Source organism: Mastigoproctus giganteus, chromosome 9 (assembly GCF_048544385.1).
Source record: "Mastigoproctus giganteus isolate SK-2022 chromosome 9, ASM4854438v1, whole genome shotgun sequence".
Classification (NCBI taxonomy): Eukaryota; Metazoa; Arthropoda; class Arachnida; order Uropygi; family Thelyphonidae; genus Mastigoproctus; species Mastigoproctus giganteus.
In genome coordinates this window covers 144,358,040-144,373,693 of record NC_143583.1, presented here as the reverse complement: position 1 = coordinate 144,373,693, position 15,654 = coordinate 144,358,040, and the positions used below count along the sequence as shown (strand labels likewise).

Sequence of the window (15,654 nt, the reverse complement as noted above, 5' to 3'; positions counted from 1 at the left end):
TATTACAAAACTGTGAATATTGAAATTCACTGTTCCTTTTACAAAAGGACTGCAGTACCAAAATGATTGGAGCTCTATACCACACTTCTTCAAAATTTATTCAAGAAGAGAAGGCTTCTTGAATAAATGGGCACAATTATTCATTCACTCCTGTTCTGAAACAGTGGCCTTTGTAAAAAATAATCTTTTAAAAACAGTTCTTTCCTATTATAGCAATGAAAATTAAAATTCTAATATCAACTTATCCTAATAGTATAGTGGGAATTCTCTATCAATATATATGATTTTGTTTTATTTTCCTATCTGCCGTCCTTAAGCCAAAGAAATATAAACACAGAATGAACTTTATTTTTACTGATTGGCTGTAAGAATAACAAAGTACGAAAGTTAGTGTTGTTAGAATATGTAAAATCTGTTAGTGAAGAGATAGAAGGCAGAGCTAGAGAAAAAATATATAAAGGTTTATTTATATTCCTTGCAGTTGTGTGTGTGGGGGGGGGGGACTGCTAAAGTAGTGGGGAAAAATGCATTACAAGATAGTTTTTGAACAACAGAAATAAGAAAATTAGTAATGCAAGTTATGACTGAAATGCTCTAAATATTTAACTTCTTAGTACTCAAAACTAGACATGTCATGGCTACCTAAACATCCAGCTGTAATGCTAAAAATTGTAGTTGGATGAACACTTGCCCCCATTTTATCCTAGTCGTTTTTGATAAAACGTATAGCTGATTTGTTATGCTATATTTAAGGGCAGTTGACAAGATACTTTTTCTGCTGCTTATATAAATCTATTCCCATAAATGAAGGAAACAGATTTATAAATCTATTCCCTTCGTTTATGGGAATAACAAAAAAAAAAAAAAAAGTTAATATTTGGAGGATTTTTATGCCATTTTTGCCTTTATTATTCCAAAGGCCAAAAGACATCTAAACATCAAACTAGTGATCTCTCCTATATGCTTACTGGTTATCTTGGCCCTCTGGCTCCACTGCCTCTTTTGTAATAATTAGTTTTAGTGTTTTTGATTAGACCTCATGTTTTAATTACCACTTTTTATTCTGAAGTGCAAACATTATACCTTTTAAGAAATTTTCAGTTATTTTTCCTCCCTTCTTTTTATAAAAATCTAGTACAAATAAAGCAAAATGTATCAGGTTTATTTATTTAGCCTCTTCTTGTTATATTATACTGAAAAACTTGTGAACAATTAAATAAATGTTTTCTCTAGCTTTTACTAGGATTGTCTTGTCAGTAGAAAATTATGCTCCTAGCAGTCTGCTTTCCAGTATAAGCTGAAATTTTGAGAATATCACAAGGTTTTTTTTTTTTTTTTTTTTTTGCCATTTCTGTGTAATTAGTATTGATGTAGTAGCTGTGTTCATGTGTTATGAAGTATATTGTATTTATATTAAAGCATGTTACAATGTTTTGTACAAGGCATCTCTATCCTGTCAACAAATGCCTTACTTTACTTTCTACCATTAAGACCAGTGTCATGTAAGGAATCATCACTAAAAAAAATACAGTTAATCGAATTATAGAATTGTGCTAGAAAAAGATCTTGGAAAAATCAAGAAAACCAAGGTTTATGATATAGCCATAAAAGTTACAAAGTCAACAAAGACTAGGGAAGTGGAAGACAGAAGCTTATTAAACTCTAACTGGGAGCTTAATGATTTTGTAATAACTGAGAGCAATGTGGAAGAGAAATTGTTGAAGTTCAACATAAGAAAGGCACCTGGGGTGGAAGAAATCTATCCAGTTATATTAAAGGAGGTGGCAAAGGAGTGAGCAAAACCTTATCTATAATTATGGAGCATCCTTGGATTCAGGGAAGGTCCCCACAGACTGGAGAAGTGCAAATGTATCTCCAATTCACAAAGGGGGATCAAACCTTTTAATTTAACTTCTTTTCCCAGGAAAATAGAGTCACTGGTTAAAGAAGCATTGCAGGATCACCTAAATAAGACTGCAGTAATAAATTCAGACACAACATGAGCATTGTGTGAAAAATTTGATTGGATACTATGATGTGGTTACAAAGGAACTGGATGCAAAAAATAATTCTGATATTATATTCTTGGATTTCAGGAAAGCTTTTCATACTGTTGTGCATGGAAGACTACTGTACGAATTGGAGCAGTGTGGCATTAAGGGCAAATTGCTACAATGGATAAAATGGTGGTTGAGTGGGAAAAGACGAGTGATAATCAATGGATGCTGCTCTTCATGGACTAATGTTATTAGTGGAGTCCCCCAGGTTTTGCTGTTGGACCCACTGTTGTGTTGTATATTTATCAATGATATTGATGAAGTTATATCAGACTTAATGTCCAAGTTTGCAGGTCATACAAAGGTTAGCAGGGTTGTTAATGACAGTAATGGTAGTGTGCTACTGCAACAGGATCTAGAAAATTTGGGCAAATGGGCTGAGAAGTGGCAACTGCATTGTGGGTAGAAGTAACCCCAGAGAAATGTACCAGCTGTATGGTACTACACTTAGGATAGTAGAAAATGAAAGAGATCTGGGAGTAATTGTGCAATCAGATATAAAATTTTCTGCCAGTGCAGACAGACTGCCAGAGCAGGTCATGGGATATTGTCAATGATATACAGGAATTTTGCTGGTAGGGATAAGTAGGTGGTTATCCCTTTGTATAAGGCAATGGTCAGACCACACCTTGAGTACTGTGTGCAGGTCTTGAGGCCTCATTTTAGGAAGGATGTAGATTTGCTTGAGCAAGTACAGAGAAGGGCTACAAGATTGGTGACAGAAAAGAAGGATGCTCTTACCAAGAAAGGCTTAAATTCTGCAAATTGCAGCGTCTGGAGACTTCACCTGCAAGGTTATTTGGTCGAGGCGAATAAGGCCTTGAATGAGTTGAGCAAGCTCAATTCTGATGGGTTCTTGCTCAGATTACGAACCTGAGGGGGCATAGATTCAAATTGAGGAGAGACAGTTGTAGAATAGATGTGCAGAAATTTTCCTTTAGCCAGCGGGTAGTTAATTGCTGGAACAAACTTCTATCTGTCATTGTGGAAGTTGATAGATTAAATAAATTCAAGCGGAACTGGAAAAACTTTTAGAGGAAATGGTCTGAAATGGTCGGGGTTTTTTTTTTCCTTGATGGAACATAAACTTGCTTTCTTGCATCACATGCCTCTATTATTACTACTACATATCCAGTTTAGATCTCTTTGTGAGAAAAGAGGTAAAAAAATATGTTTACCTGAAACATGTTTAGAAAATTATTATTTTCAACAGCTTTTCTTTGTACAAAATATTAGCAGTTTAAACAGTACACTTAGTCATATTGAGGACTTACTGGACTAAAGCAATTCAGTTTTATGTGCCTGACTGAAACACGGATAAATGAGAATTTGCAGGAGGTTGTTTCCTTTAATTATGGTATATTCCTATTATCTTAAATTCAAGAAAACTAAAAAAATTAAATTTTTCTGTTTATACTCCGGGACAACCAAACGGTCAGAGGAGTTCACAAGGTAGATAGAATACAAGAAACAGACCATATTCAGTAGTTATGGGCTTGAAACCCGGTCACTCAAGACACGTTTACTTATGCACCCGCGCGCGCCTGACCACTAGGCTACGGCAACCTCTAGGAGACAGGAATGGGATAAATTTATATAAATCTTGCTGGAATGTCATGAAAGTTTTAAAATAGGATGCTGAAAAATATGATATTATCTTAATTGAATGCAAATTTGAGATCTACTGTGTGGACTTAATGATGAGTCTTTTGTCAAATGCTAACTCCTATTGCTATATTGTTTCCTAGGTTATGCAGGATGTGAATGTTAAGGATGTATTCTATTTGATGACTTCAATCTTCCCCTTTGTTCAGAAATTAGGAAAAAATATTAATGATATTTGAAACTGTTAAATAGTCTAAGTCAAATAATCAGAATTTATACTAGAAAATCTCACATTCTAGATCTTGTATTTACTAGTGTTAATAATTATTTGAGAATTTTATGACTTGCATTTTCAATATGAACATTTAGCAATAAATTTTTGCTTTCCAATAAATAAAATGGAATCTATGTGTATATGGATTTTTCTTTAACATTTAAAGAAAACATTTGTTATTTAAAAAATTTTAAAGAAAATTAATTGTTAAAGAAAAATATTTTTCTTTACAAATTAAAGAAAAAAGAATGTTTTCTCAAAAGGTATACCAAAATGTGAAGCTGCACTAGAATTGTTGAATGTTTTTTCCATGGATATTTCAGAAGTGACCATTTTGAACTTGCATTTGTGCCCCTTACTATGCAACTTTCCTGTATTTCTATCATTTCTGCTTCCAAATTGTGGTGAGATAATAAACTACTTATGCTTTTGCTTTGTGAGTGTTACCTTAATTCTGTTCATTAATGTATGGGTGCCTCCGTAGCCAGGTGGGAAGGAGCAGCAGTGCGTAACACACGCTTCTTGATTAGACTGGGGTTCAAGCCCGTCACCACCAAATACGGAGGATGCGGAAAGGTCAGGGAATGACTACCGCATATTCCCGGAGCAATATGACCTTAGTTGCCAATGCTCCTAAAAGCCAAATAACAAACAAATAACATTAATATATGAATAGCTTTTAGGCATCTTGAAATGGATTTTATTTTACATTTAATCAATCAAATATTATATAATTCCAGTTATAGCATACTTTTTATGGTACATCTTTTTATATTATTTCAGGGCTTCTAACCTGTTTAAGGGAGAATGCTAGAATCATTCACCAGAAGTTACAGAGGTAATATAGTTGTTAGAAATGTCTTTTAAACTCCCCTCCCATCCCCTCATTATATTTTCTGTTGATTATTGTAAGTAGTTCATTCTTTACTAATTCCACTATATTGTTTGTTAGATGGGATGTATGGTTGTTTTCTATTTGTTTTGTATTTTTGCAGACACGTTAATAGTATAAATTTCAATTCTTGCTGCTCATTACAAACAAGCACACCATACCTTGCAATATAATAGATTCATTTGAAAAATAAAAGTATTAATTTCTTGAATTTAACTATTATGAAACAAGGTATGCCCCTGGATACCCACATTTACAGGAAGTCTACTCATTCCAGCCAGCATTTGCATTATGCTTCCCTTCATACTTTAATGGTAAAAAAAAATCTGTACTCCACATGCAGGTCCTAATGCAAAAAAAATACTGCACTTCTACTTCCAATCTGTAGTAGATTTTTATAGTCTGGTATTTCAAGAAAGTCAAACTCTCTGCTTGCCAATCAGAAACAAGCTCTTCGTTCATTGAGATTTTTCATAATATTTAACACGTTGACTTCTAAGCTAGTTTAAGAAAAAAATTCCTCCTGGCCCAAAAAATGTTTAGTAAATAAAAAAAGTCTTTTTTTTTTTTTTTTTGTGCCACATATATCTGGCTGACATGGTCCAGTAAGTTACTTTATTTCTTGAGAAGCCATGTTGGCTACATACATGTGACGCTATTATGGCACACATATGAAAGTCATATGTGATTTTTTATTGCACACGCGCATGCTGCAATAAAATAAACTCACAAACGTTGCAATAAGTTTGCCATTATTGTTAAAGATTTTGTTGAAACAAGTTTGTTAGCACACGGTATTCATTATATTGTGTTGTGTGTTTCTCCACAAGTTTGTACAAGTGTGTTGTAAAAAAAAATAATAAAAAATCTCTAAAAAGCAATGGCTAAAAGAAAATTACTAAAAGAAGAGGAACTGAGAGAAATTGCTGAAAATCTTAGTAGTAGTTCTGAAGATGAAAAAGATTTCAACTCTGATGATTCGGTAAAAGATCCTGACTGGGATATTTCTTCAAATGAAGGAGATACTGAAATACCAGAAAATATTGAAGAAGTGCTTCAAGACTGGATACGAAAGATACCAAAAAAGATTTGATTTTACAGGCAAATCGGGACCGCAAATAGCCATATCAAGAAATATTACTCATCTTGAGGCGTTTTCATTATTTTTTGATGAAGAAGTCATAAATCTTATTGTAAGAGAAACAAAAAATTCAGAGTACCTGAGCTTCACATAAGAGTAGTCTAAAAAAGTGGGTTCTAACAACTGCCAATGAGATAAAGTTTTTTGGGATTCTTATGTGGATGGGACTAGTAAAATTGGGCAGTATTGCATCTTACTGGTCAACCAAACCTATCTATAAAAATAACTTAGTAACAAAAATTGTCTCACAACAGATTTGAATTGTTGTTATGCCTTATTCACTTTTCAGACAATGAAACTGCCATTCCAGGGGACAGACTCAGTAAGATACAAATCTTGATAAATGTTTTGCAGCTCAAATATCAGAAAACATTTTTCCCCTGCCAAGATTATGTCGTTGGCGAAACTCTTATTCTTTGGTGAGGCAGGCTGATATTCCTACAATATATACCAAATAAAGCTCACAGATATGGAATCAAGCTGTTCAAGTTATGTTCCACTGAAGGATATACCTGATCGAGTAAGATTTATTCAAGTAAATCTGAAAATTATAGAAACTCCATAGTTTTAGCTGCAAAGGCCTGCAAAGAATTATCGGAAGGACTTCTAAATGAAGGTCGTACCTCGTACATAGACAATTTTTATACAGGCTGCCATCTGGCATTATCGTTTCTTCATCAAAAAACTCATGTTGTTGGTACATTATGAGCCTGTAAAAAATTTATGCCTGAAGAAGTAATACTCAAAGCTAAATAAAGGGGAGATGATTGCCAAGGAAGAAAAAAATGGAATTATTGTTCTAAAGTGGCGAGATGCTCGAGATGTGAGACTACTGGCAACAAAGCATGCCCCAGAAATGGTTGATGTACCCTCCGCCAGTAAAGGAAGACGAAAAGAAGCCAAACAAAAACCACTTCCTATTCTAGCATAAAATAAAGGAAAAGCAGGCATTGATCTGTCAGACCAAATGGGTTCATATGCCACAATGCTAAGAAAGAAGACAAAGTGGTACTGCAAATTAGCAACAGAATATATACTTTGTATATTGCTTGTCAATGCCTGCATGGTGTACAAGAGTGCCACACATAAAAATATGAAGATACGAAGTTTTCGGGAAGAGATAGTTACAGATTTACTAAATATAGAACGGAAAAACATGAAAAGCCAAAATGTGGTAATACTCATATACTAACTACAAAATTCGACGCAAACAACATGAAAGTTAGAAGAATGTGCATTTTTTGTTATAGAAAATTGAAAGAATCTGAAGGAAGATTGGTTGCTAGCAGAAAAGGGAAAAGAGTTTCTACTTATTGTCCAGACTGTATTTGTGAGCCTTTCATGTGTTTAGTGTTTTGGACAACACCATAAATCTACATAATTTTGTAATTGTAAAATTCGTATAATAAAGAAATTTTAAATAATGAGCATTTACCCGCTGATTTTTTTCTCATAGAGCTATGAAAATTTCATCACGTATCACCAGAGGTCACACTTTTCAAAAATAATGTAAATTTCCAGCAATCATCAGTGCTATACAGCTGACACAGCTCCCACTGAAACAGTGGGCGGCAATATATGTACAGTGTGGCACCTGAAAAACCTAATGGTGTCAGACATATCCGGCCGAAATGGCAGTCAACGTGTTAAAAACCCCCTATCTTCCATGTGCACATTATGTAATATGGCAATTGATAATGAGCTTCCAGAAAAGATCAGTTCTCTTCTCCCATTACATTTATTTGAAAGTTACCACATTCGGTTTGTTTTTTTTTTTCCAGTTGGCCAGTTTCAGCCAGCGAAGTGTACTTCAAGGAGACAGCATTTTAATGGTTTTAACATATTAGTCTTTCTTTCTTTTAATGTAACCATTTAACACATGAAAATTTAAATGTGCAGAATAAAGAGGTGAGCTGTTTTGAAGATGTTACTAAACAGTTACTATGAAATTCAACAACTATAAGCCCTAGAGTTTGAAATTTGAGTTAGAAATTGTGGGTGGGATATGCACCTCTCCCCTCCATGAATGGCAGTTGTAGTTTTGGCTAATTAAATAATCTGCATAAATTATACAGTATCATCTGGTCTCAGTCTGTTGCAGCTCAGGAGGGATTTAATTCTTGCCATTCCTTGCAAACAGTATCAGTGCAACAAACAAAAATTTCCTGCATCTGGATTTCTAATCTAAAGAAGAATACACGTGCTTTTATTGATCAGGATTCAAGCCCATGACTGTTAAATACGGTGCTCTTTTTAATTGTATTCTCTCAATCTCGTGAACTCTCTCAATCTCAATCTCCTAGAGTATAATCAGAAAATTTATTTTATATATTGTGTCCTGTTTTTGCACAGCAATTTATGAAAAATTTATAAAATTGTATTATGAATGTTTCCTTTTTTTAAAATTTATATATTTTTTTGTAAATTGCTGTGAAAAAAAGAGCACAAATAAATAAAATAAATTTTCTGTTTATACTTTGGGAAGACCAAATGGAAGTTTTTTTTTTTTTTTGGATTTTTTTTTGTTTTAACGTATGCAGAACAGAGCATACACTCCTGTGACAATGTACACCGATGAGCCAAAGCATTATGACCATTAAGCAAGTCTGACAAAGGCCAAATTGTAATGACCAGAAGACTGGGTCAGAGCATATCCAAAATGGCACGGCTGGTGGAGTGCTCATGGTCAGCCGTGGTTAGTACCTACCGAAAGTGGTCCAAGGAGGAGGAAACCCATGAACCACCAGCTAGGTGTTGGACGACCACGGCTCATCGATGCTCAAGATGATTGAAGGCTCTCCCGGATGGTACGTGGCAACAGAAGGTCGACTGTGGCGCAACTTGTCAGTAATTGGAATACTGGTGATGGGAGTGATGTGTCACAACCACACAGTACATTGAACCCTGCTGAAAACCACTCCAAGTGCCCATGCTAACCATGGTTCACTGGCGACAGCGTTTACAATGGGCACGCAAGCATCGAAACCGGACCTTGAGAGATTGGACGAAAGTCATCTGGTCCGATGAATCGCATTTTTTGTTGCACCATATGGACGGCTAGGCACGTGTATGTTGTTTACCTGGGGAAGTGATGCGCCTGGATGCACCATGAGATGAAAACACGCCAGTGGCAGTGGTGTCATGCCTTGGGCGATACCCTGGGTTCTGCTGTGATACCCTGGGTCCAGTCATCCATGTGCCAGGCACTCTGGTGGCTACCACCTACCTAAACATTGCTGACCAGGTGCACCCTTTCACGGCAACGGTCTTCCCCTCTGGTGGTGCTGTCTTTCAGCAGGATAATGTGCCATGCTACATTGCCCAGATCGTTCAAGACTGGTTCACGGAACATGAGGAAGACTTCCAGGTATTGCCCTGGCCTCCAAATTCCCCAGATATCAATCCCATCAAGTTATTGTTGTTGTTATTGTTATTTGGTTTTTAGGAGCATTAGCAACTAAGGCCATATTGCTCCGTGATATGCGGTGGTCATTCCCTGACCTTTCCGCATCCCCGTATTTGGTGGTGACGGGCTCGAACCCCGGTCTAATCAAGAAGCGTGTGCTGCGCACTGCTGCTCCTTCCCACCTGGCTACGGAGGCGCCTGATCCCATCAAGCATCTGTGGTTTGTGTTGGTACCAGATACCACAAGACACATTTAGAAATCTTGTAGCGTCCATGCCTTGCCAGGTACAAGCTGTTTTGACTGCACATGGAGGACCAACATCATATTAGGTAGGTGGTCATAATGTTTTGGCTCATCGGTGTGTATTTATATAAGATTAATATTTACAAAAAAAAATACAATAAAAAAGTGTACAATGCTTATGAATATAAAAATTCATATTTGCAGCAGAGCAAATTAAATTATTTCTTTTACAGCTAAACCGAGTGCACAGTTCCAAGATCATCTGCAAACATTCCAGAATAAAATGTTCTGAGAAAATGTCTATGATTTAAATACCGTGAAGCCAAAATTGTTTATTTTAAAATTGACTAATATTAGAAAGTTATTTATATTCACAAATGGATCTATATTTAATTTGTTCAGTAGAATTAGACTGCTAACTAGAGGATTATTTTTACCATAATTAGTATAGAATTTTACTAAGAATAACAAGGGAAACACATCAGATAACCCTGGTGCCTCCGTAGCCAGGTGGGAGCTGGATCCATGGTGTTCTTGTGGAGCGGCAGAGACTTGGCAGCATATTTTGTTCTCTTGTCCTTATTATAATGCTGAACGGTGTCCTTTGGGAAAACAGATAGCTAATTTTAATGAAGATAATGTACATAGATTGGTGCAAGGAGTTAACAACTTTCAGGCCTTACAAGAGTATGCAAATGCTGTGTTCCCTAAAAGATCTATCATACGAAACCTCATGGACATTGAATTGGCCGTCTACAACCAGAATCTTTATTGATTGCATCAGGGCTTGGGAGCTTCAGACCTGGAAGCTTTTGGTCGGGTCTGGGGCTCCTGGGCATGGACCAGTTAAGTGGTTTTTTTTTTTTTTTTTTGTTCGGCTGTTGTTCAGGTCTTGGGTTTGGGCAGCCCAAGGCTGGACAGCTGGCACTCAACAGTCTAGCACTCTCTTGCGCTTTGGCGCTTCAGTTTTTAAAGACAGAACCAGGTCTGGCTCCACGTGCCAGGGACGGGCATCAGATTGCAGTTGAAGAGTTCAGCTGCTTTCTGATGGCAAAATGACCTGACATAAACAATATACTACACTCACAAACATCTCTCTTGTATTTACTTTTATTCTTTCCTATTCAAAATTTCTTGTTTATACACTTAACTTAGCTTAGATTATGAACTTAACTTAAAATTTTTTTTTTTTTTTACTTTACTTCTCTTTTCAAAAATATGTTTTGTCTTCTTATTTCTTAGCTATCTTTTTATTTATCAGGTCCACTTTACAGATTTTCTGTTTTAAATGATTTAGGTGGAGATGGGCATTTGCCTGGGAACCACCCTGAACCAGTATATACACACACACACACACACGCGCGTAGTCAGGTGGGAAGGAGCAGCAGTGCGTAGCACACGCTTCTTGATTAGACCGGGGTTTGAACCCGTCACCACCAAATACGGAGGATGCGGAAAGGTCAGGGAATAACCACCGCATATTCACAGAGCAGTATGGCCTTAGTTGCTAATGCTCCTAAAAACCAAATAACAAACAAAAAAACAAACATCAGATAACCTACATCTAAAATTTACTTTTTTGATTTCAATTTTGTCGTGGCTGATTACAAATTTTTTTTTTATTATTGTTATTTTTTTTTTTTTTTAATTCTGTAACTGAACAGAATTATATTAAATAAAAACAGAATAATTAAATAAAAAAAAATCCCCTCCTCAAGTTAGGAAAGAAAGTTTAGAAAACTCATTAAAAGATTTTATTTTTAAAGAAAATAAACAATATGACAAAATGTACAATATGACAACTCCTCTAATTCATATTACAAGGTACTCTAGAAATACAAACCAAAACATTGTCCTCCCATCTCAGTAAATTAGTAGAGGCTGCCTTCTTTGTTTATCACAATTATAAAAGACCAATGAGACATGAGTAGAGACAGTGCACCATGAATGTTCACAACAAGTTTATGGATGATGAACTGATAAGTAACATCTACAATGTTCATGACAAACATTACCCTAACAGTTTTGTACAAAAAAAAGAGAAGCATTAAGAGCAGTTCTAATATTGTGCTGTCAAAGTGATATGATCTTATGAAAAGTGTAAATTTTGTTTGGGGTAAAATGGCACTATGGGATTCCCCCCATCTCAGCGTAGTTTACATTGTCATCTGATAGAGTATGCTGTAAAGGGCAGAGATTTAAAAGTGTATAGATATTGTAGTGTGTAATGTCATGTACCATTGTTCTTCTGGCCATTTAGCCACCAGACCTCTGCTGAGGCCCAACGTTGCCTGCACTTCGTCCCGTGGAGGCAGACCAGGTAACGAGTAGTTTGTATTTTACGCTGGCAGGTCCTGCCACCTAGTTTCCTGAGATTTCAGTGGCTAGGGCCTAAAAAAAAAAAAAAAAAAAAAAAAACATCGAGAAGTGATCATGTGAAGGTAGCGCTAGGATTTGAGAGGCTGAAAATTGTTTGTGGGCGAATGTAATTTGAATGTGTAGGGCTTTCGCTTACATGCAGGTAGAGCAAGGCAGAGGAAACTGAAGCCTGGGGGTGATAGACAGAAGAATGGAGTTGATAGGGAGGGTGACTCCAAGATTTGGTGGGGCATGTCCATACCCTACCAGAAGAGAAAGTGTGGGTGGGGAGGAGACAGAAGGAAAGTCACCCCCCATGCACCAGGGAAAGGGAAGAAAAAGTGGGCCAGGCAAGGGTGCTGGCTTAGATCGCCAATAAGTCTGGTGCACAGAGAGGCTCTGCAGTTTCTTCACTCAGTGGAATGTCATTTCTGGGACATTGTCCCATCTTAGTTTTCCAAAAGCCCAATTTATTTTGTAGCCATTCATGATTTAGGGCAGTGGCGCACAAACTTATTTCGATTGCGACCCCCTTTACTAAATAAAAAATTAACATGACCCTTCAATGTAAAACCCAAGGTAGAATTACCAGATTTTTATCAAGGAAAAATAGCATTTTATAAATTATGTAGTAGAAAATTTTATTCAACTGCTGAGAAAGGAATAAAAAAATTGTTTCATTTTAATTTACACATTAAAATTATTGTTTAATAATTTAATTGGGTGCCTCTGTGTACAGGAGCAGCAGTGCGTATCACAGGCTTCTTGATTAGACCGGGGTTTGAGCCCCGGTCTAAATACGGAGGATGCGGAAAGGTCAGGGAATGACCACCGCATATCCCCGGAGCAATATGGCCTTAGTTACTAACGCTCGTAAAAACCAAATAACAAACAACAAACAATATTTTAATTGAATACAGCAAAAACAACATCAAATGCTTATTCTTCAGTTAAGATTACAAAACAATAAAAAAAAGTGAATGATTACAAAATAAAACAATTAATGAGAAGAATGAGCTTGGATAACCGATAATATTTGATCCATGTTTGAAGCTGATAATCTCATTTAATTTTCTGGATCAAGTCTGGAACGCTGTTTTGTGTTTATAGATGTTAGTTTTGAGAAGCCAAAGTCACATAAATATGTAGACCTGAAAGGTAGCAATATTTGTATTGCCATTTTCAATAATTCTGGATACTCATCTCGAAGAGAAATCCAAAATTTTTCACAAGTTGTCTTGAAAATGAGTAGTTTTGAAACGAGCACATAATGCTTCGTCAGCGGCAGGTCGACAAGATCTTCCTTTTACTAAATGGTAATTTCGGGACATGAAGAAATTTCAAAAACAAAGGGATCTCAAACCAATACAACTTTTTCTTTTTTTTTCTGGAGATACATTAAATCGTTTGAAAAATTCTTAATTGTCAGCACTTTGTAGCTGTCTTCTTTCAGGATGAGGCGTTCCTGGTTTTGCAGTGTGAATCAAGTTTCGGTAATGAGCCAGCAGCATAGATCTTCATACAAGTGGCAGTGACACATCAAGTGTTCCCATGTTTCTGTTTAGTTGCAGTGGCACACAGGAATGTCACTGAGTTGGAAACCTGATAACTTGTGGCTGACTGCACTGTGTCCAGTGAGCAGGTATGTGAGCAGGAGTCCTGGAGAAAGCCAGTGTGGGTATTTTGGATATACTGTCTGAATTGTGAGCAGAAATTTCCAAATGATTTCACCTTTGACTGAGTTTTCTCAGCGTGATTGCCAGGTCTGTTGGTGATGCAGTGTGATTGCTTCTTTTCCATTTTAGGGTCATTGGCTAAGTCAATCGCGTATTTTCAGACAGGTGGATGTTTTTCCTTTGGTGAGGTGGTGGAGGAGTCTGCGACGAACACTCTCCAGTTCCAGGTGGGAGGGCACCCATAAGGACCTGCAATGCATGAGTACTGGCTGTCCTGCAGGCTCTGGAGATCATTAGTAGGGTATATCTTTGTATCGTCTCGAGTTTTCTTCTGTTGACCGTAGTGGTCGCTTTGTGGTACCAGACCCCAGAGGCGTATGAAATGGTTGGTGGGAATACTGTTGTATAGAAGAGGATGAGGGTCCTTTTCCTTAAGCCCCAGTCCTTATGGGTGACTTGCAAAGAATCACCCATAAGGACTGGGGCTTGATTTAGGAAGCCTCTAAATGACATTCCAAAGAAGAAGGCCAAGAATGGAACCCTGTGGGCATCCTCTGTGTATCAATCATGATATGGAGCAGCATGGAATAGTGACTGACTGACCTGTCTGAGAGGTATGTGCTGATGCATTTGTATAGATTCGCTGGCAGGTTGCCTCCCGGAGCCTGCTGAGGATGCTTGGCCACCAGAGGGTGTCAAACGCCCCGGCAAGATCTATTGCGATGATGAGGAAATACTTTTGGTTGGTTGTGGTTGCAGCGTTAACAATATTTTCTAATGCATCTACGGTGGAATGTCCTTTTCTGAACCTGAACTGATTTTAGGATTGAAGTCCTGCATTTGAGTAGTGGGTTTCTATCCGGTTTCATAGAAGGTTTGCTCAGTATGGAAGGTTTGCTCAGTATGGCTATGGGTCTAGGTATGTTCGTGTCAGACGGCACCTGGGATTTCTCCCATCTCCGCTATGGGTCTGTAGGACTCTGGGAGATCCTGCCGCTTTGTTGAATTTTTGAGGATGAGCCGAAGCTTTATCGTTTTTCAAGTGTGTGGGAAATAGCCTCCTTTTAGGCACTGGTTAAATAAGTTTAATATTTTTTCTGGGATATCTCAGCTGCCTTTTTTACGATTTCCAGTTCTAGTAAGTCTGCACCTGGTGATTTCCTGTTTCTTAGTTTGGTGACTGCAATGTCCAATTTGATCCTGGTGAAGAGATTCTCCTATCAGTTGTTGTGTAGGTACTATTTCTTAGGCAGAATGATATTTGTTCTGGGGTGGTTGAGTCCAGGTGTTTCTGGAACATGGCATCTAGGATATTATTTATTTGATGAACTGTTACAGCCTGAAATATTTAATATGCTTATTAACATAAGCATATTAAATGACTCTCTATGACTTTGAATAAATTTGCTAAATTGTGGACTTAGTTTGGCAGCCAATGCTTTTTCTGCCTTGAATTCTTAAGACCAAAGTAATATTACCTTATGATAGTCAAAAATGTGCTGTTTGCAAATAATTCTTTAGATGCCTTCTTAGATAATTGCTTCTCTTAAATTTATCTACCTTGAATAATTAATGTCTTAGATAATTTTTCTTAAATATTATTTAATTACAAATTTAAATATAATTATATATGGTGAATGCCCCTTTGAACTAAATTAGAATAAATCAATTTCACAAGGGGGGGAGGGAATCCAGTACTACTCAGTATCACTGAAGATGAATAGATATTTTGTAGTTTGGTTCTGTCAATTTCACTGTGAGAACCTACTAGACTATTACAAAAGAAGAAAGAACTGATATACAGTGATCTCTGATTGGAAAACTGACAAAAAGTGCACAAGAAAGGATGAAATATAACGGATTGTCTCAAATTATGCTTGGCATTTTGGCAATTTATTGTAGCAGTGCTGAGTGTGAGAGAATATTCAGCTAGGCGAGGAAGAAAAGGAAAAAGAAAAAACTTAGAAGCTATTGTCAAACAGCAATGCTATTATTATAAAA

At 36.7% G+C, this 15,654-nt stretch overlaps 1 protein-coding gene across 5 annotated transcripts in view; it reads left to right on the top strand.

Annotated features, from left to right (window-relative positions):
• The window catches only part of Spt-I (serine palmitoyltransferase subunit I), a 275,614-nt gene that overhangs the window by 230,468 nt on the left and 29,492 nt on the right, over positions 1–15,654 (top strand). For all 5 annotated transcript variants that reach the window (XM_090381900.1, XM_090381899.1, XM_090381901.1 and 2 more), the window contains exon 13: positions 4,720–4,774. In XM_090381900.1, coding sequence (XP_090238026.1) covers positions 4,720–4,774 — 55 coding nt within the window. The remainder of the gene's footprint in view (positions 1–4,719; positions 4,775–15,654) is intronic.